This window comes from Anopheles arabiensis, chromosome 2 (assembly GCF_016920715.1).
Source record: "Anopheles arabiensis isolate DONGOLA chromosome 2, AaraD3, whole genome shotgun sequence".
NCBI classification, from domain to species: domain Eukaryota; kingdom Metazoa; phylum Arthropoda; class Insecta; order Diptera; family Culicidae; genus Anopheles; species Anopheles arabiensis.
The window spans coordinates 73062938-73085007 of record NC_053517.1 but is presented as its reverse complement, the minus strand read 5'-3'; the positions used below and the strand labels follow the sequence as shown (position 1 = coordinate 73085007).

The window sequence follows — 22070 nt, the reverse complement described above, 5'->3', positions numbered from 1 at the left end:
ACGCAACTTAACCATAGCGTGAAACCTTGAACACAATGGAATGACGCTGACAGCACATTAGAAGAATCTCATGTTGCTCGGCTTCCATGGGACAGCTAGCTATTTATGGCAAATTGTTCCGCACGAAGTGACACCGTCTGTAGCCATGTTAAGACGGAACGGGTAAATCACAGCTATGGTTCGAAACCACCCGCTCCTAAACCCTTCTTGACGGTTTGACAACGCATAAAAAAGGCCCCAACTTATACCTCTGCTTTTAATCTACCCCTTCAAGCAACTCTACTAGCTCAATACAAATTAAAATGTAACATAAAATGCATCCTCCATCTGGGGACACTCTCTCCAATCAAGAATGTCCTTGAATTATCTCATCTTCGTCTCCCACTCCTTCTCTCTTCTTCCTATCTCCATCAAACTGGAAAAATTTACTGCTCGATAAAAGTGTTCAATGATCTCATCGGTCTACCGATATTGCTTCAATGCACTTCAACTAGCAGCACCAAACAGCTCCAAACTCACCCTCTTCCGTACGGTCACCCACCCTATGGCCTATTGCACAATATCAGCAAACCGGAAGGCCTCTCCTTCATTCTCCACCCCGGCGATTGCTTTCCCTCGCTCACTTGCTGATGGATGGCTCATGTCACCAATTATTGGTAGTTAATTGATAGAAAGAAGAAGCACACAAAAACAACAAAACAACGGCGAAATAAGAAACAAGGCTCTCGTTGATTGATAATTTTGTGTGATGGTGCCCGCGCCGTTATCGGTATTGCGCTGTCCGTTCCCTATCATCCTGCCCACTTGGAAGATGCGTGCCTTCCCCCCAAAACAAAGTTGATTTCGCCACCAGTTTTCTCCCATTCGTAACTATCACCAGCAAACGAAACAAAACAAAAATAGCAACCATATGTATCTATTGAAACATAGTATATTTGTTGTGTACGGGTATTTTTTTCCATCCACTTCCTGATGCTGTTTATATGCAGATAGGGTACCCGAAATGTCTCGTAAATAAAGTTACAAAACTAACAAAAAAGTGCGCTGTGTGTCGTACTGTTTACTCGGCAAGGCAAGGAGTAATGGCAAAACAGTCAACACAAGCGCCGGCGTATCTCCACTCAGACATCGCAAGACAAAAACACCTTTCCGAGTGTTTTCCGTGGCTGTCGGTTCCTTCTGGCTCCGAACTACGTCAAAGCTGTTTTTATTATCGACAAGTCATTATCGACAGCAAGTGTGGGACGCCTCGGTGTGGGCTGGTGATAATTAATGAACGATGCTCGTTGTTGCAATTGCTACATCGCCACTCATTTCACTCCTTGTTTTAGGCCTGGGCGAAAGTTGCACAAACATTTCATTATAGACAAACTTCAATTCTTCTCAATGAACCTCGATGCCTCTTTCTTGTGTTTCGGTGGGGGTGAGGGATACTGTTTTGGTGCAGAACCGGTAATATCAAATAAAAGAATTAATTATCTTAGGTTTAGGTGATGTAGTTTTATACATTACTTGAAAAATAGAAGACAACAGATCAACGTACAGCTTTTACAATTGTTTGTAATTTTATCGCATAGTACTGCAATTCACAAAAACTAACATCAAATTCAGGTATGCGGCTGAAATTTTCTTTTGTCAATGGATAACAGTACAAAATGTGATTACTATTCCAATTAATTCATTGCGTAATTTGTTACACTTTGAAGCAGAATACACATAATCAACACCCACAGCCCCTTCTGGTAATCGATAAGACATTCTGAATTTTAATGACCATTATTTTCATTGCTTCAACAAAAGGTAAATATTGCTAAAGATCTTCCAAAACGGAACCATTTATCAATCGCAGATTTATGCACACACACACTTGGCAACCACTCCCAATCGTCTCTTTGTGTCCCATAACAATTCAGCGTTAGGACTTGACATTTGGTGTGCCGTCGTCCTGTGCACCGAAGCATTAGAAGAGTTATGAAAGGCAAGGCGCTGCGTATCTTTCCAACTCAATTATCATGAAATCCTCGCTCCAAGGTTACGCAAAGGTCAACGTATGATAAAAGGTGGGCCAGTCTAGTCCCTCATCAGGAAACCCACACACACGTGCAAGCCTTTTGGCTGGTTTCTTTAAAATGCCACACATCTCGAGCAAACCCTCATTAGTGCGCTTTCGGGTAGATCTTCTATTGTAATGAGATTTCACCGACGAACAAATTGCTCTCAATGTCGTCAAATGAAATTGAAACCTCGCCACAGAATTGGATCCCTGCACGGTGCACTGTGCTCGGTGTGTACGCGTTGAGATTACACGTGTGAAAACAAGAGCTGCAGGAAGACGCGGCATATGCGCAGAGGTGCCGTGGTGTTTGAACAGTTGCGCCTCTGTTTGACGTTCGTCGAGTGGTATAGTGTCTTTATTTTTCCAAGAAAATGTGCTTTGCACGTTCTTCACGTGCAGCTTACGGGGTTTTAGTTCAAAATTCAGTACCGCCGATCGAAAGAGTTGACCTATCGGGGCTGTTTTGTGTATCGCTCCGCGCCCAATGTTTTTGTATACAAAAGAACTTTTTTTTGCTTTATTTCCATTTTTTTCTTCGATTTCCTTCCATTTGTGATTTGTTGCTAAGCTGAGCAAATATGATACACAAGCGTGTACCGGTGTGCTACCACGGTTCGCTTCCACGTACCGGCCGGGACGATGATTTGTAATGTAAATGACTTGTTTACAATATACACGTCTTCCCTTTTGCGCGTGCATTGATTGAATGTTTTGCGCACAATTGTGCAAACGTACCCTGAAATGATTTCGCCATAGGACGTTTTTGAAATGGAACTCAAAGAAGACACAAAAAACGAAACAAAACAAAACATTATGCTCTCAATACGATTACCTTTAATGTTGGACTGCCTTTGAAGGAGTTGCGCCATCGGGACGAACGCGCAGAACGACGCGTTTGAAGATCAAGTGTCCCAACCGTAGGACGTGTGATTGGTAAAATATGCCACCGGCACGTTGCCAACGTGCTCAAAAGCGTCGGAAATGTTGTGCAGTCCCACAGCAACGGGACCCTTGTGATTAGCGGCTTTAAAGAATGTGACATAACTTTGCGTATGAGCCAAATTCAATGAGGTGAACCTACGACCTTGCAGCTTGTGGTTGAAATTCTAGGCTCCGCCATGGTATAGTCTTCAAATCAGACACGTTGCTGGGCTAGACCAGATGTGGTTGTTATGTCAGGCAAAAAACAATCCATGTACTAAAAATAGAAATGAGCATGACTCAACCACAACAATAACAACAGTCGCTGTACAATGATTGTTGAACTTTCGCTACAATGATTGTTAAACCATCTTACACTAGTTCAATCTTTACAAAGGTCACCGTATTGCATGTCTCGCTCGTCCTGCACAGTAACAGTATCTTCGCTTCTTGTATTTTTATGCTTCCATAAACAGCGCCAACGTATTTCCAATCTACGCAGCAGGGATGATATAAATGACAATCTGAAAGTGTGTTGATTTAGCCACTGTGTTTATTCTCCTTCATCCAAGGAAGCCTAACGCCTTCAAAGCCCAAATATTGGAAAGCAATTTTTAATTGACGGCTACATCATCATCATCATCATCCCTACTTCCCACATTTTCCGTCCCAAAGCACCCAACAACCAATTGTCACTCGGCAACAAACCAACCAGCCTTCGAGGAGAAGGAAGCTCTCCTTGTCCCGTCCTCTAACCGCACGAAATGTCAAGGTCGTCGGGAAGAAAACAAAACTCAACCAAACCACAAATTGGAGGCGAGCTTGATCGTCGGTTAACCGGCGCGCGTTGGAGGTCGGTCGTCAGTATCAGCTTTCCCGTTGAGGCTACCCCTTCAATCGTGACAGACCGACGCCCCACCGAATCTTGTTTCAAGCGCGGGAAGGGAGGGAATTCCGATACGCCTATTGCGCAATATGCTCATCATGTGTGTGTGTATGTGTGTGTGTGTTTGCATGATGCCGCACACAACTCACAGGCCCCGTCAACCCCTCATTTGGCGGTGTGATTTCGTCAGGTGCAAAAGTGAAAGTAGTCAAGCGGCCTTCGTCGGTTGTCCGAGTCTTGAAACAACACCTTCATACCCGTCGTCTTCTCCCCAAGCGCTTCACTGCACCAACTCAAACCCCCATTCATAATCTGCATTCCATTTGAACCAGTTTCAGCGATCTGACCAACAGCTGTTTCCAAACAAAAGTTAAAGGATTAAAATTGGATGGTCGGTAATGATAATCCTCTAATGATAATCGTTCAAAACATTCATCTTTTGAAATATTTTCAACAGTTCAAAAGTGCAGTTTGAGAGCATATAGAAATAGAAAAAAAAGACATTTCTTTACCACTTTTGATGATGCCGCAGTTTCGAGTACCTTACAGTTGCAGTAAGTCTATGTGAGATGCAATTTAGGGTCAATCCTTACCTATAAAAAGATAGAAAAGTGTGAGAAGACATAATTAATAAAATGGAGTCATATTTTGTTTGAAACAGCACAAACACTAAAAAATGCCTAAGCTGATTGTATCGAGTTGATTGAATACGTAAAATCTTACAAAAGTCTCTGAACTCAAAATTATTAATACACGATTTAACGCGTTCCATATGTTACAGTGTTTTTTGTTTTCTTTCGATCGCACGCGTAATGATTGTTTTATAGTCTTTTGCCACCAGTCGCTATCGATTAGCTGTTCTGAGAAGGCGCTAAAAGCAAACAACACTAGCCAGCATCGTCTTCTTGGTCAACATTAAAAAAAAACCCGCACGAACTAAAAGGGGGAAAACACCGAAAGCACAAACACAAACCCCACACACATTTCCACACCTCTTTGGCAGTCGATCCAACGCGTCTCAGCATGTTATTTTCAGAACATAATAAACACACACTCGGACAATCGGAACCGTTGCGGCAATGAGAATGATTCACTGCGCCACTGCACTATAGGCTGCTGGAAATGCGCCCAACTCTCGTACCATATGGTACGGCGTGCGGCACGAATTAACAGTGTGCTTCCGCGTGTATTAGCGTTTTCCGTGTGCGCTCACACACTGCGGCCGTCTGTCCGTTGAGTTTTCACTTTCACGTTTCCGAAGACGCAATATTTCCACGTTGCCTCTTGCCGTGGCAATACACCGTGAGGCAATGCACAGTGAGATAGAGAGTGTAACGCAGCGCAGCACGCGCTGTGTGTCCTTCTCGGTCCTTGTTTTTCACTGCAGCGTGCGGCCGTTGGGGTGATTTTTCCTTGACCGCCCACGCACTTTGGTATGCCGAAAGAGCCGAAGGAGAAAGACAGAGAGAAAGAGAAAATGCGAGACTTGCACGCCTAACCATGCACGTGAGAAACGTGGCAGAGAATCTGATGAGAGCATCTAGCATGTCAGATAGATCACTCCCCGCGCTCACTCTCGAAATTGCTAGAAATGGTTGCTCGTGGCGTTGCAGTGACCTGCAGGATAGAAATTTCCCGATCGCTTATCCACTCCCATCCACTGGGCACTCATTGTGCGAACCACCTACCGAAGATTTGCCTCGGAAAATGAGTGGCCACCTCTCATGAGTCTGTCTGTCTCATGAGTTTGTCTGTTGCCGAATACGAGGGCGACACTATGATGTGGGTGCACACGTTCGCTCTTGGCAACATTTCGGGAGCGCACATTTGTGCAGCAGGAAACGGAAAACATAATGGCCTTTCCCGCACCACCCCTGCACGCTTCCATATTTTGTAAAATGTACATATTTGCTATTAACCTGTTGTGAACATTTTGTGCACTGGAAATGCTAGATTGTTTCCTAAGGTATGAGAGCAATTGTTACAGTTTACAAAACATAAATTTCTTAAAATGACCTTGAAACAGACCCTTTTGTCTTCCCTGCAAACACCATACCAAATCCGATTTTGAAAAAAAGTGCAAAACCTCCGTCAGTGACCGTAAAAAAGTTCACCCCGTAAATTTCCCACCACACGGCAGCGCAGCAGCAATTAACCAAACACAGGATCGTAAAAAGGAATCATGCCGACTCTTGCCGAGTTTTATCCTGACGCCCATATAACGACTCCACCGCATGCAAAGGGGCCGTTAGCACCCGACAAAGTACACATTAGACGCCCCGACTATTCCAGCAGCGTTCAGATTACATTATTGACCTGCATTGAGACTTCGTATACTCGCTGCGTCTGGACACGCTGGAGCCCACTGGAGCACGATGGGGCAACGGTGCAAGCAACAAGTGTAATTTTGCACGTTCGGAAAATATCGATGGCGCCAACGTCGCGGGCTGGGTTGCGTGAAAATCGGACACCATTTCGTGGAGAGGGATGGGCTAACGGCGGGTGTAGCTACATGAAAATGTAAAGATACCGCGATTATTTCCGCGCTTGGTGTACCCACAGCCAGAAGGAACACTCTTTTACGGAAGTGAAGCTAAAAAATGTTCCCACCTAGAAGGCAGGGAAGCCATGCCCCAGTAAGTGTTGGGCGCCCACGTGACTGACCTCGGTAAGGATTTCCGTTCTCACGGAAATATCAACAAGGAAAAACACCAAAACCGTGTTCTGTCTTGTGAATGTTACGCATTGCATCACCCCCAGCCCTTGTGGCTGCGCTGACACGCAGTACAGCAAAACTGTCAAACGGTTATGCCGATTCTCCCCTTGCAACTTTCCGTATTAAGCCATCAAAAAGCTAATGGTGGGCTGCTTTTCCGATACTGTCACGTCAGGCCAGCGCTGCCACATAAATCCGTACGCCACCCAAGTGCTCCTACAATCTGGACGGCCATGCGAATGTAGCGGGAGACACAACGGGGACGAGCGTAACACACGTTCTCATCCGTCTCACACTATTGATCGACGCAGTCGCCCAACCGCACACCCGCTGCCGCCAGCCAGCCGGTCGGTCGGTCGGTGCTGTTGGTGTGACTGGAGCCGAGCGCTATGCGGCTCGCTTCGGTCGGGAAAAACCTTTTACATCCATTTTCCCATTGCTGTGCCTTCTAGTGTTTGGCCGTTGCGCGGCCTACCCTAGAGAGTACGGTCGACTGAGACGGTCGATGGTTCGTGTAGTTGTGCTGTAGTGACCCAGCGCTCGTTGTGCATGTGTACATGGGCGTATATGTGTGTATGTGTACATGTGCCTGGGCGCCAATTTAATTATAAATGTCTGGTGTCACATATGGAGCAAAAATGGGCAGACGACAAAAAAAATCGCACTCAGCAACTAGGCAATTGCACTACGGTAAAGAAAACATAACAAAAAACCAAATTAAATCCGCAAAACATTATTTAACCCTTTTTTCCATGTGCAGTGATTACAATAATATAATTATAGCAACAATCAATGGAAAAACTATAAATCAAAATTGTTCTGATTTTACAGGGTTAACCGAGTACCACTGCGAAAATCAGCCCAATTTTTTTGGTTGATTTTATTAAAAAGAGTAACATTTTTCACATATGATTTTTCCAAGTCCCGTAGTATAACACGCTAAGACGTGTTGAAAATCATCTATTATCGTACGGATCGGTTTTGCATATAACATTGAAATGTTTAATCTAAATTCAATTAAATTTAAACCTTGTAATAATTAATACACTCCTTCGGCTGCAACTTTCACCTCCGAAAACAAGTTTTTGAACGATTGAGTCAACAAACAACCGACACCTGATAGATTGACCATTTCTTAGCCTCTCAGCCATCACTTGCGGCGACAGTTGTTGCAAGACAAAAGAGCGAGAGCCACAGTGAAAGAGGAGACACCGGGCTAAATGCATCATCACAGCAGCCCTGGCCGTTTCAAGGATCATCCCCTTCTGCTCCACTGCACATTGGCAAAGATGCCAAACCGAGACGAGCACGAGAAAAAGAGAGAGAGCGCGAGATTTAGTCGCGTGAAGGATGACGCTTGGTCAACGATTTTTGTTGTTAGCAACAGTGGCTAGAGTTTGCCGCAATCAATAGATGCGAGTTTGCTGTATTGTTTTCAGTATGTGTGAGTGTTTGTGTGTGTGTTTTTTTTAAATGGGGGTTTCATGCTGCACGAAAAAGAGGAAGGTTATCATAAAACCGTTGTCAGCTTTTCACCTTCCTTACCGTAGCTCCCATCCATTCTTGGGATAGGTTTGCTTTACGAACCGCAACAACAACAAAACCTATGCACCGGCCATGGTTTGGTTGTAGCAGGTTAATAGGAAGAGCTTTAAATTGAGTGGTTGACATCCGATTGGGAAGGGAACAGGCAGCGGGTATAAGGACGGCAGTCTTCTTCTGCACGACGACGACGGCGACTACGTTTTCGGGATAAAAATAGAAGCCGTGCATATTTCTGTACACCGATGTCGTTTCCGACCCGGTGTGCGACAAAAGCAGTGTGCTAGCGACGCGCCGATTTCTGCCACGTTCGCCAGCCTCCACCGCCACGATCGGACGCCAACGCGGCGCGGGAGAACCGCAGTAGGAGAACCAACGCGCGACTGCAGCAGTGGCGCGATCAGCACATCATGTATTGATTACGCCGGCGAATGTAATTGTAGTACATCACAGCCAAAGTTTTCTTTTTCCTTTCCCATCCCGCCCAGCCACTCTAGGTGGGGCGCGCGCAAGGTAAATCAACGTGATATGGCGCGCGATGGCACACAACACAGGCGAAATAACGAAAGCAAACAAACAAAAAACAACACCACGCATGACAACTTCAACGTCGAATTCCTTTCCTAGTTGGCAAGGGTGTACCGTATGATGCATACTGATCACTACCCGGGGCTTAGGACGGTCGACTATCATCACCTACGCGCATGGTTCTTTGCTCAATGTCTGTGTCTGCAAGCTGTGCTGGTGTTGTACTGTGATGAGAACGGAAGCGTATGATACACGGTAAAGTACCCGCTCATGGTAAATCCCTTACGGAACGATTAGAAGGGCGAGTGACAGCAGCTTTAAAATTTCCGTTCATGAAAAGTTGTGTATGGGAAACTTTTCAAATTTCCAAATCTTTACGAACATCAAACTTTTTGACAGTTCCCAAAGCTCCTGCACCGTGTGATGAAGGCACAGAAAAAAAGTTTTCCACATAGTCGTGCATCGAACATGTTTGTGGACGGTTAAAATTAACAGCCTGTATGTAAAGCACATAAACATGCTACACTGTCTCTCTTTTACTTTTCGTGGTATGGTGTTCGGTATCTGGCTGTAGAACAGCAGATAGCTTGTTGGAGGGTTTTTTTTAATTTTTCATTGGTCGACTACCAAATTTTCAATTGCATCTCTTCCCCTTGATGTACACCATCACACACACACAAATCACAAACACTACGACAGAGATTATTTTCGGCCCCAAATGAACGGAACTGACCGTCCCTGGTTGCCTGCAATGCCACATATACAGGACGTAAGGAAAGGTAAACAAATACCGGCCGGTTTTTCACTTATCCCCCCCCCCCCTCCCTCGCCACTTCCCACACGCACACACACACACAGTTTCTCATTCATGAAGAGGTGGTGTGTACGAAAAGAGAAAAGGGTACACAAGCGACAAGCTGTCGCCGACAAGTTACGATAGCGGGCGGCACCAAGTCGAACCGGTGGTAAAAGAGCGAGTTTTCCTTTTTAGGGCATCAATGACACATCAAACACATTCTTTGATGGGGGAGATTCTTTCTGAAAGGGTTTAACGGCATTGCAAGATGTTTGAAAGGGTAAAAACATGTTTGTTATTAAAATCGTTTGCGTTTTTTAGAGATAAACGATTATATAACATTACATCACTATTTGATTTGTTAATATATTAATTGTATCGTCAAGATTATGCTGTTAATGATGTTGAACATGATCATGATATCGTTCAATTGTAATTATCATCCTTTCAACGTAAAGGGATACACAAAAAAATCTATCAAATGTCGAAATAAAAAAACGACAATGTTGTAAAAAAAACATTAAAAGCGCTAGTTATAGTTGTTTTGATTACAACATTTACACAAAAAAGCAGGTCAAAAACATTAAACTGGCATCAACTAAAGTGAAATACTTAACAAATCTTCCAAATCTTGAACTGATTGAACTATATTCAATTGCAAACCTTATGAAGTTTATGATTGCTATTAACGAGTATTATAAATATCAATCTGCTATATTTTTTGATAGTTACAATGCCTTTAAGGAACAGGTAGATTAGTTGAAGAATATAGTTGCGTTAATTTGGTACATAATTTAAACCTCAATGAATGTTGATTTTCTATATTCATTGTAGATTCAGTAGTGCTGCACGCCCCGATTAGTTAACCGAGCCTATCTTCTGCATGCTGCCAGCGCTAATAAAGAAAAGTGCAAACTCCGCTCAAAAGCACACACCCAAACAATCTTTCGGCCTGTGCAAGCCTGTGTATGCAATTAGTTGTTCGAGATTAATCACACCAATCACCAAACAAGCGATCGCAAATGCCAGATTTACACCCAGGACCCAGAGGCCCAGTAAGTGGGTCTACCTCCGGTGGGCGAAGGTTAACGTCCCCTCGAGCACTATCAACAGCGCGCGCCCCTTCGACCGGTAGCACTAATTTATCAATGTTCTTTCTCTCTTTGTGGCGTACCCTTGGTGGCTTATCAGCGGTACCGAAAACAAGATCGGCCCCCGTGCTTGAGCTCGATCGAATGTGCTGCACTATGGAGTTGGATGGAAAATACCCGCGCCTTGCCAGCCACCCAGTCCTCAAGAAAGCGAGGGAGCAAACAACCATTCATTCAGCAGAAAACACCTACGCCCAGCAAAGGCCAAGAGCCTCCTCGGCAACGCGTCTGCACCCAGTGGCACAAAGCAAAAAAAGGCGCTACAATCCCATCGCGCATTTGCCTTATCAGACGCTCTAATCGGGATTACGCGCGCAGGAAAATACAATCACACACACACATACACCCACACACACACTCCAACAAGTGTTTAACATTCGCGAATTCGCTGTAAGTCGCGGTCATAAACCATGAAAGCAATGGAAGATAGCACGGAGCGGGGCTCTCCCCTTTATTTGTTTCTTTGGTTGTTATTGTTTTCGTTTTTTTTTACTTAACATTCTCCACCCCGCGTATGGATTTGGTAAGCAAGCTGATAAGGCCCCCCTAACGCGAAATGCGATCACCCCGCACTATCGGACGATGTTGGTGGATGGACGGACGATGAAGGTGGCTCGCCATCTTCATTCCATACAGGGCGCTTTAGGCATCCCGCACGCACGCGCACACACATACATACAGGCTCTCTCACACCGCGAGAGATTTCGGTTATCGAACCGTTTGTTTTCGGTTATGTTAATGTTGCGGTCAGGTGGTGCTGTCTTGGCACGACCGTTTGCTGATAACGCGGCCTGATGTTGCTTTAGACTGCTGCTAATCAGCAGTTGCTGTTGAAGTATCTCTACTCAAAGTCAAGGCTCGCATCGCTTGCTGTTGGTTTGTTGCCCTGTGAGAGGAGCAAGCACTGTGAAGCAAACAACCTTCAAAAAAATGGGTCACATTAGATGGAAACTTGCAGTGTCATTTGATAGTGGAGCTCTGTGGCTACTGACATATGGCAGCGAGCGCGACAGTTAAAATTTTGTCATTTTTTATGTCTTTATAGTCATCCTCATTGTTTTGGCGTGTTTTGTACACCACAGTGCGTACGAGAAGGCAGAGCAAGCTGTGTTGGCGCTAGTAGCTTGTTACAGCATTAAACATTGCATTAAGTCATTTATAAGGAAGACTTGCGTCATGTAGACCTTCTGAAAATTGCCGAATCATTCACTATGCAAATTATTTGCACATACCATTGCATTATGGCATTGTACAATCTGCAAACAGCAGCAACAACAAAACCAACAAATTGTTAGCTTGCTTTGGAATTCTTACCCCTGCCAGAGCCAACCCGCAACTGATCGTCCATAACGATTGATCGTGTAATGCGCGTGTGGTATTGAACCGCGGCACCGCTACACTTACTTTCACTTGCCATTGCATCGCGTGAAAGCATCGTGCATCATTGTTCACAGTGGCCCTCTCGCTCTCCCACAAACGCATACGAATGTGTTAATTGCTGTCGTTCAATGATGACGCGTTCAAGTGCTGGACCAATCTAATGAACGCAGCAGACCCCACTATCCTCCCCCATTCATACTCCCTTTCAAACGCTATTAGCTCGAAAACTGTTACCATCGATTGAAATATTTGCATTTAACAGCGCAAAGAAACACACATTTGGCTCGCCTTCCCCCATCATGGCATTCCGTTTTTTTAGCGATTCCGGGCACATGTTTGTCATTTTTTGGAACCGAATAGCGGTGAGTTTCACTTTCCATCGATCAGGGGCAAAGTGCTGGCGCTAGAGGGCGGAGCGTCTTCGACCAGGCCACATACAAACACACTTTGGAGTTTCCAATGGTGCAATGGTGGCGTCGCTGCCGGCATGCAGCACTGCCAAGAAGCATTGAATATGCTGGTGTAGCGGTGTTGTGAGCAAGCAAGCAACAAATACAACACACTAAAATAGTGAACAACAAAAAACATATCCACCCAACCCACATTCCAAACGGCGCAGCTATGCATGCACAACGAGGCAGCAGTGCTCTAACACGGCTCTATGGGGAGTTTTTCTTGCATAATTTTGCCAGCAACCGTTAATGGGCATGGACAGTGTGCGGTGTGGCGTGGGGCCGCATGTATGCATTTTTCTGTTTGCTTCACCTTCTTATTCTTCTTCTGCTTCTTCTGTTTGATCAACCCCTCGCTGGCACCGCCTTGCTACTACTGCGACACACAATAGCAGCAGCATGAGCTTGAAATGGTGGTTTACTTTCATTGCCGTCATTCAAGGTTTTGAGCGTGTGTGTGTGTGTGGAAGACGCCGCTTCGTGCATTCGATCGAAGAGCAACTAATTTCCAAAGGAAGGGGGGATGGAATGGAGAGGTGGCATGCAGTAACAAAGTGTGCATTTATTGTTTTGTTCCGTTGCTAGTGCGGTGAACACAAATCGGTTTTAATATATCGTCACGAAAGCCGTGAGCACGATGTAAAGGATGAAGCATGCACAGCAATTAAAATGATATTCGCGACAATTTTTTTTTTATTTTCATTCTAATGTAGCAACGGAAAAAAACTTCCCTTACATTTGTTTGGTTTTGCTTTTTGAGTGCACTAACAAAGCGAGGGAAATCCCATCACTTTGAAATCAGCGAAACACACACACACGCGTGATCCTGCATGTTTTCGATAAACAACCAGGCGCGCTTGGAGCACGTGTTTTGGGTCACATTTCACACTTGCACTGTGTCCAGTATGAGTGTGTGTGTGTGTGTGTGTGTGTGTGTGTGTGTGTGTGTGTGTGTGTGTGTGTGTGTGTGTGTGTGTGTGTGTGTGTGTGTGTGTGTGTGTGTGTGTGTGTGTGTGTGTGTGTGTGTATGTGTGTGGGAGTGTTATCATCCCTTTTCATTCCCCCTGAATATGATTTTTTTTGTTTTCCGAAGCGGAAAATGCAACGGCAGAACAATTAAACAAAGCGATAAAAATGCACCGGAGACGACTCCAGAACACAAAAAATATCAAAAACACACTCAACGCTGAGTCGTCAAAGCCCAACTCAACCCTGCCGCACCTCTCCACAATTCATCGATTGAAGATTAATTAATGCTCGCCCACCCAGATCTGCTAGGGGATGCATTTTCCCAGGCACAAGCCAAACGTTTTCTCCCTCTCCAGCCGCCACCCGTAAAGCGTGGGAGATCATTCAACTATCGATCAATCTCTGACCGGAGCCGCTGAATCACATGCAAACACCATTTTACCACATACACACACACGTTGCGATAGCAATCTCCGATTGAAATAAGAGTTCAACCATACACACGATAATGCTAAAATTACACACACACAAACCAGAACCATGCACACATGTAGCGCACAATCCAATCAACGCAACGTAAAATAACTCGTGGATTGAGTGGATTGAGGCAGCAGCAGCAGCAGTACCAGCTGATGGCGAATAAAACACCATTTGCAAATATGGCCACTGGGAGGGAGGAGGGACCTCATGTTAATTAACGACAATCATCGACTACGACTACTGCCAGTGAAACAAATCTCCGCTGCGCTCTTCTTCTTCCCGCGCCCGGCTTGACGTTCTTCCACATATCGCAGGCATGCAAATAATGCGAACGCACTCACAAGCGCTGTGTCTCTGTGTGTGAGCGTGTGTGCACGAATAAGATCAAGGTCATACCGTGCAGCAGAGAGGCGTACTCCAAAACTGTTTACCCATTACACAATCAGGGACGAACTATCACGCTGTACGTAATGGGAGGGGAGGGGGGGAATTAACACCATTTCATTTGTTCTGCTCCCGGGGAAAATAAAATTACGGTTGCTATTGGATGCAAGCTTTGTACCTGATCGGTAGAAGCTGTGCAATGTAGAAACAGGGGATGTTCAACACCAACAATCAACTACACCATTGAAAAAGCCTTGGCGCCATCTTGTAGCACTCGCGGACCGTTTGCATCCTCGTCCCAGACAATAGCAGGTGCACTAAAGTGCAGACTACCTTTGACCCCCGCTCTCCTTTAGCTTCAACCCATTCTCATTCTACTCTTCATGCTCTCTTTACCATTCACCATAGTTCACGTGCAAAAGGGCGACCGTCTTACTGCGTGACACCTGTAGCACATTCGGTAGCCGATACTACACCCGTTGCCATTTTTAGCGGAAGTCATCAGAGCGTAATGTAACGTTACAAGGGGGCAAGGCTGTTATTACACCAATGCCGATGCAATCAGTGACCATCACAGAGCAGAGAGAAAGAGAGAGAGAGAGGGAGCGTGAGAGATCACCAGAGCCAGGCTGCGTGTCTCGTTCGCTCATGCGTATTTATTTGTCATTATTTAACCTTACCTAACGCTTCCTTTCCGTCGCTCGTTAAACCGATCAAAAGCAACAACAACACTTATCCTTCAAGCTAGCCCAGCCACACACACACACACACACTCCGAGACTAGCTGCAGGCAGACAAACATCATTTACTTTAACCCTCCTCGCGATCCGTTTTTCGGTGAAAATTCTTGACAGCAAATTTTCACTGCGCTCCTGCCAAGAAGCCGCCACAACAGCGTGCCAGCATGTGGCATGGGGAAAGGAAAATCCACGGCTTGGGATGGTGGTGGCGTGACTTGACTATGCCGATCTTTTTTTAGAACGAACGCCTGTTGAGCAGCATTCTACTGCCTCTGACGAGCTGTGCTGTGTGATGTGGCGGTGTGCATCGCGATCTTTTCATTCAGTGTGCGCGCCGCCACGTCACCAGCCGCGGGTTTGCTGTGAACCTGTGCAATGTTTTACCTAACAGCAAAGGTTGATAGTATCTGTCCCTTTTCACATACACACACACACGAGACACTGTTACTGTTGGTTAAACTGTAAATTTCGAGGCGATTGATCTCACGATCATCGTTTGAACAGATGCAACAGCATGCACCATTATCACGTTTTACGGCTAGTCTTCATCTATTTAAATTGAAATAAATTATTGATGAATGAGCATTGATAACGCTTAATATAGGATTCGAACAAGCAACATTAATGCATAATTTTTGCATCTTGCTTTCTTGATCTTTACAAAGAAATAATTTAGAATCTCGTAAAAATTCTTCGAAAAATGCTGCAAAACAAGTTGCTGCTTCGTATCTCGATTTTCCGTTCTGTAGGAAAATGGCCCACCCAACGGTAATAATAGAACCAGTAGAAGCCGGCGTCGCCGTCGTTGTCGTCGTGGCCACATTTGTTCCAACCTACGCATCACCCCCACAGTGGGGTACACATTCACGAGAAGCGAGAAATTTTGAGCGTGTGTCTATTTTTTTTTTCTGTTTCACCTTTACAACACCTAAAACTAGGTTGTCTTAACAAAACAGAGACTCTGTGCGTCAAGAGACATTTTCCGTGCCACCCATAGAGTACCCGCACCTCATATACCACCAACACCGCTCTCGTTATGGGATCTTCCTTTAACCAGTGCGCCTACGCTGGAGGGAAAAACGGTCTGGCTTCACAAATTCTCACCTCTACCGTGACGAATGGCGGGCTATAATTGTGGTGCATTATCGAGGGCAGAGGGCCACACTATTTGGCAGGGGGCCACCAACCCCACGCGTATGCGTTTGATCCAGCTGGGCCGACAAATAATACGCATTCATTCATGTGTCGCGACGAAAATTGCCTATTACAAAGCTATTAACGCGCCTAATATAATATAACAAACGATAATGCGCTGCATGGGTGTAGCACACGCGTTGACCTCAACCTAATTGCGCCATCGCAACAATTCGCCCACGCAACCAAGGCTGATAACGTGGCGCACCCCATCACCCAGCGCCCATTACAGTGGTAGATTAGCATGGTAGTCCTCGATTTTTCCCCATTTTTTGCCGGTCATTACAAGACACTTTTGTGCAAAACAACAAACGCACACACACTTACTACCGCTTTCCGTCTTCCAGGGGGGACATGTGATAGAGCGTCACCCTCAGTGACGATGGTAACGGTGTGACACGTTCGTCTCCAGCAAACGGCGCCTGGTCGGGGCCACTGACGAGAAGGGTGGGACGTGGGTTGGACGCTTTTAAAACGCGTTTCATGAGTGAAATTCATTTGTGCGGCACACACGCACTCTCTCTTCCCTACCCCTCGCCTACAAAGCCTAGCTGCGATAGGAATGGTTTTTGGGTGGCAAAATTATTGCACGTTAGCAAACACTCATACACCAACCATTTGTTGAATTTCTTTCGCTGTACCCGTGCGGTACGCTATCAGTTGCCTTTGGGCAACCTTTACTGCAGCGTGTGAGCATTGAGGAAGGGAGTGGAGGCGGACTGAGCCGTACAGAGAAAGCTGATGCTTATTACACCGACCGGCGTCGTGGCCAACGCCGCCGCCGCCACCATCAACGGGATGCGTTGTAGCGTTAATGGCTCACTGAGCTGCCTGAATTTACCCGATTGCACGATGGAAGGGATGGGCTGGTTGGCGGCTGGTGGGTCAGTATAAATGAGGCTTCGTCGATATTGGGGGCCCAGGGTCTGATTTCGTCTCGCGTCCACTTTTCGCTACCAGCTAATTTTCACTATTTTCCTTCTCCATTTCCCTGACGTATGTTTCTACACATACACGCATCGGATTCCTTTTTCCTTTTCGCTAACTGCATCGGAAACCGTACCGATAGTTGTTTTTTTTTCTTTTGGTACGAAACGCGCTCGGCAAGAGCGTTTTCTTTCGTTTGATCTGCGAAGTTTCATTGCTGCTTTCCGTACAATTTTCCCGCTGTACGCCCAAGCACAACACGCTAAGTAACGCGGTTGCGTATGGGCACGCGGTCACGCGCATTCGCGCTGGATAGCGCGCGCCAACCGGAGCACGTGTTGCGCTTCTTTTGTACATTTCTTCTTCCTTTTCTTCTTCTTGTTTTTCTTCTTCTCCTTGTTTTTTTCTCTTTTCTAACTTAACTGAACTCTCTTCGCGTTGGGGAAACAAAAAAAAGGTAGAGAAAACGAATCGTACGCCGTTTGCTGTTCACTCCGAAAATGCATGCAGGTGCCGGTGCAATTACGGGACAACGAAAACCCGATAGCAACTAGGGAGCAGCGGTATTTTTCTCATATCTCGAGTGCTGTCCCACATTTTATCACATAATACCTATTTTATAGCATTTTTTGTAGAAAATATTCGCATTAAATAAAGTATTAAAAATAAAATAATAAAATAGTGCCATACAAGCAAACAATAAAAGACTCCTGCACAAGCATACTCCATGTTAAGTATGAAACAGAAATGCAAATTGTGTAAAAGAAATTTGTAGGAAAACAACATGGTATTAACCATTCTACTGATCACAACGTTTCTTCTTCAAAATCTCTGCACACACAAATCTAAATGAAATTCCATAAAACACATGGTACAATATTCCGAAGAAAAATCGTAGAATGAAAAATGTCCAAAGCAAATATAAACCCTCGAACGAACGTTACAAAATCTGCACGACACGTGTTGCCAACATCCACCATATGGAAGCGAACAATACTTGTACGCGTCAACCCTCAACACCAACCACCCCCACCCCCGCTGCCTACAATCATCAAATCGATCGCAACCCCAGAATCGCAACCAGTTGAAACAGTGAAACAGTAACTAAAGCAAAACTATAACACCAAATGCACTACACCATAAAACGAGATTTTCACATACCTTCTCATTATAGGGATTTATCCAAGCAGATATCATGAAAACCAATTTTCCGTTGATACACCGCGCGGGAAAAGAATGGATGGAAGGCGGACTGCGCTGGACACACAGTTAGCCGTCTACTACCGCGTATGGCACACACGTACGCACCACGTCGACTACTGCTAATACTACTACTACAACTGCTGCTGTTGCCGCACTGCTACCGTGCACACACACGGTTCGGTACACAAGCACAGGCCGCACACGCACACCGGAGGAGCAGCTTCCGCAAAATAGCAGCAGAGCGGTGCCGATTGTATTACTCTCTTAACGCTGCGTTTTCACTCGCGAATTCTAAGCCGATTGCTTCGCTTCTTTTGCTTCCGATTTTACTCCGAGACTTCCTTCCCTGCTCAACTGCTACGTGGAGTACACCTCGTTGCACTTGCACTTGCGGATATATGCGGTGGCCGCACGCGAACGAACGAACGAAAAACGAAAAGAAGCAAAAACCGCGGGATCAGGCGACGACGAGCACTGGTGCACAACGCGACGGATGGGAGTGGGAGAGAGATGGAGATGTTTGAATCGTTTAGCACGCACGCACGCACGCACTGTTCGCTGCTAACAGTTGTACCACACACACACACACCACACCTGAGCGATGCTGCGGACCGATCTCGAGTTTGCCTATCGATTGAGCAGCACTCGTCCGATCGATATTCGTCGTTTCGGAGCTCGCGTAGCAGTACGGTTGAGAGTCCTGGGGTGGGGTGGGTAGGGGGAAACGGGGGCACACTTTGTGTCTGGATACCGTGTCCTTGTCTCGCTGGCACTAACGCACTTCACACGCACTAACGCACACTTATTTGTTGGATCTATTCCACCTTGCAGCTGGCGATCGTCACAGAGGGCAAACGGGGCTGTCACACCACTGTCTGCCTGCGCTGGTCGGCTTATCCACACTGGAATCTGAAACTGCAACACGAAAAAGTGGATTAAATTGGAGCAAAACATGCACACGACGCATTCTGCAACGAGCAAAAGCTGTAGTTCTGTGGACTGTGCTAACCCTGAGAGCTCATGCACATGCAACAGCTTTGTAACCCAATTCGCATCCCTGCACACTGCACGGAAACAAAAGGAACTCACTCTAATAGTTCATTTCTAATTTTTATGCACCTCTAAGCACGAGATGAGAGAGAAAACTTCTCGAATTGTATGTGTATGTGTCGATCTGTCATAGCACAATTCGGTAGCCTACTCGGATGCACTACCAACAGATTGCGATTATCGTTTCTATTATTCTGCTAGATTTAATGCAAACCCACCAACACTCACACACATACCCCAAACCGTCCGGCTTCCCTTTCGTTGCCGGACACGTATGTGTGGTTGCCTAATATACAGCAAGAAAGGAGAGCGCAAAAGCTATTAAAAGTTTATGACTTAAAGTTCAGACACCAAATCGATTATACATGTCAAGCGTATCGATTTATATTCTACATTTTGATGGTTGTCTGATGATTCGCGACAAAATGCAATGCTATATGCTCTGTAATTTTACTCCACGCTAACACACGACAGCACTGATGATGATGATGATTACAATAATGATAGACACACGACAAAACATCGCCACGATGGCCGATCAATAAATGAAGGCATGGACTTTCGACTGGCTGCGCCTATGCCGTCTTACTACCACGTTCTGCAGCACTTCATACAGGTAACCGAACGTTCTATGACACACTAAGGGTTCGCCACACAAAGGTTCAATGAACTACCCAATTTGATCAGTTTTTCGTCATTTGCTGGCGGTGTGTTATGGCCTTGCGTGTATTCGCAATGGCAGTGTGGAAGATGGAACCAAAGCCTCGGGCCTGCAGCCTGTTTGACCTCTTAACTTAAACGCGAGCGGGTGGGTCACGTATGTTCGTACTGGGTTGCGTTATTTTTCAACCTCACGTACACTAACCACTTGAGCATTTTATGTTTCCTCTGTTTTTTCTGCTATTCTCGTGCGCGGACGGACAACACGTAAGGCAAGGAATATGCGGGAATCGATCCATTCTTTTTTTTCCAATCATCTATTCCAAAACTTCATGACTGAGAAAGTGTTTTTTTATTCAGTACGAACAGATACAGGGTTAAATGTTGCTTTATTTAAGTGTATCATCAATAAGGCAATGTATTCTTCTATCGTCTGCATTATTATTTATGTAGGGTAGGTTAGAATCTGAGCCAAAAAGTCGGTTTTTAAGCCATTATTTTACAAACGACACCTTTTTCGGCACGGAGCACACGGGGCAGCTATTCACTTTTTAGCAGTCAATTGAAAAACCAATTAATCTATGTGTTAAGCCTGAAACAACCTCATCAATCACAAGTCAAACTTAGCTGCTGGTTATTGCAATCAAACATGATGAAATATGTCTGTGTATTGGAGAGTGAACTGAAACGTTGCCAAAACGCGAGTTCAACTATTAGACACATTCGCACACGAAATACACACACGCAGCCCCAAATACACACACGTGGAAACTTTTAAACGCACTTCCATTTTACAATTCTGTACGCAACGGGCAACAAAAAGGCTACACGCAAAGGAAGTTGGATGCAAAGAGACGTATCTAGATGACCAGGTGGTAAAGAGCACAAGGAAACAGGCCACAAATATGGCAACATAGATCCACCATCGGGGAGGCTCAAAAACTTTTTTTTTTTTGGAAAATTGCCACACTGATTTTAGACACACATAAAATCACACACAAATAAATGCTACCTAGATGAATTAATGTGTGTAAAAAATGAAGGCTTTCGAGGGACACTAGAGCAAACAAGCGACAAGAAAAAATATGCACCCATAGGCTGCAAGAGGAGGCAGCACGCGCTGTGAGGGTCAATTGAAGGAGATTATTTTATTTAGCTCCGAAGTGAAACTTTGGCGTTCGATTTTCTACCGCAATTTCTTCTGGTGGAAGGTTGTTACTACGTTGGCTACCGTGCGGATGATGCTGCCCTCAACCTGCTGCTACGGCTGCTGTTATTGCAAGTGTCCCTTCCCCTCGACTACCGCTAACAGCCGTCTCTGCCTATTTGCCACAGATGGTGTGCGATCTTTTTTATTCTTTTTAACTCCCCCACAACGTCTACGATTCAGGTTTTCTCCTTCGTTCTACTGTTTCACTTCTCAAAGCTCGTCCATTTTCTCTCACTCTCTTGCTCCCGCTGCTTTGGTCTTGATTATCTATTTTCACCACATGGATACACACTGTTGCTTCGATTGCTGATGCTGGGGCGATTGCTAGTGCTCTGCTGCTGCTGCTACTGCTGCTGCAGTTGCTGCTGCTGAAGTTGCTGATACTGATGCTGCCTTTTTCGTACGTACGATAACTCCTCTGCACCTTTTCTTCACTTCTCTGTCGATAAAACGCGACTGTCGGGGCACCCTCTACACACAACCAATTGCGCTCTCGACAACAACTAAATACTGACTGATTCGAAAAATACTAAATCGTTGCTGGCGAACGTTCCGAGCGGTGACCGTGGTGAGCCAAAAACGCTGAGACACGCAGCACCGCACTCACGGTGCACTCACTCATTCGGTCGGTGAGCGTCCCATACTCTTGGGGGGGGCAGGCTTGCCGCACTATGTGGCAGACACAGCTGATAATAAAGCGAGTTGAAATTATGAAATAATGCACGAAACAACGTTACATGGACAGTGTTTACTTAGCAAAACCGTGGAAGGTTTTGAATCTTTTTATGAACGTAATTATTGTATTTTAATCCTAGATTTTAGCAA

The 22070-nt window shown here is 45.4% G+C and overlaps 1 protein-coding gene across 5 annotated transcripts in view; it reads right to left on the bottom strand.

Moving 5' to 3' along the window:
* LOC120897418 (terminal nucleotidyltransferase 5C) overlaps positions 1–21781 on the bottom strand; it is a 49803-nt gene extending 28022 nt beyond the window's left edge. Inside the window, exons 1-2 of one of the 5 annotated variants that reach the window (XM_040302303.1) lie at positions 21538–21781; positions 18284–19240 (exon numbers count right to left, since the gene is read on the bottom strand). In XM_040302303.1, coding sequence (XP_040158237.1) covers positions 18284–18319 — 36 coding nt within the window. In that variant the 5' untranslated portion in view covers positions 18320–19240; positions 21538–21781. Of the gene's footprint in view, positions 1–4375; positions 4431–4855; positions 5108–18283; positions 19241–19414; positions 19522–21537 lie in introns of those variants that run through there. The other 4 variants (XM_040302306.1, XM_040302304.1, XM_040302307.1 and 1 more) reach the window with 4 other exon arrangements.
* Positions 21782–22070: the final 289 nt, after the last annotated feature.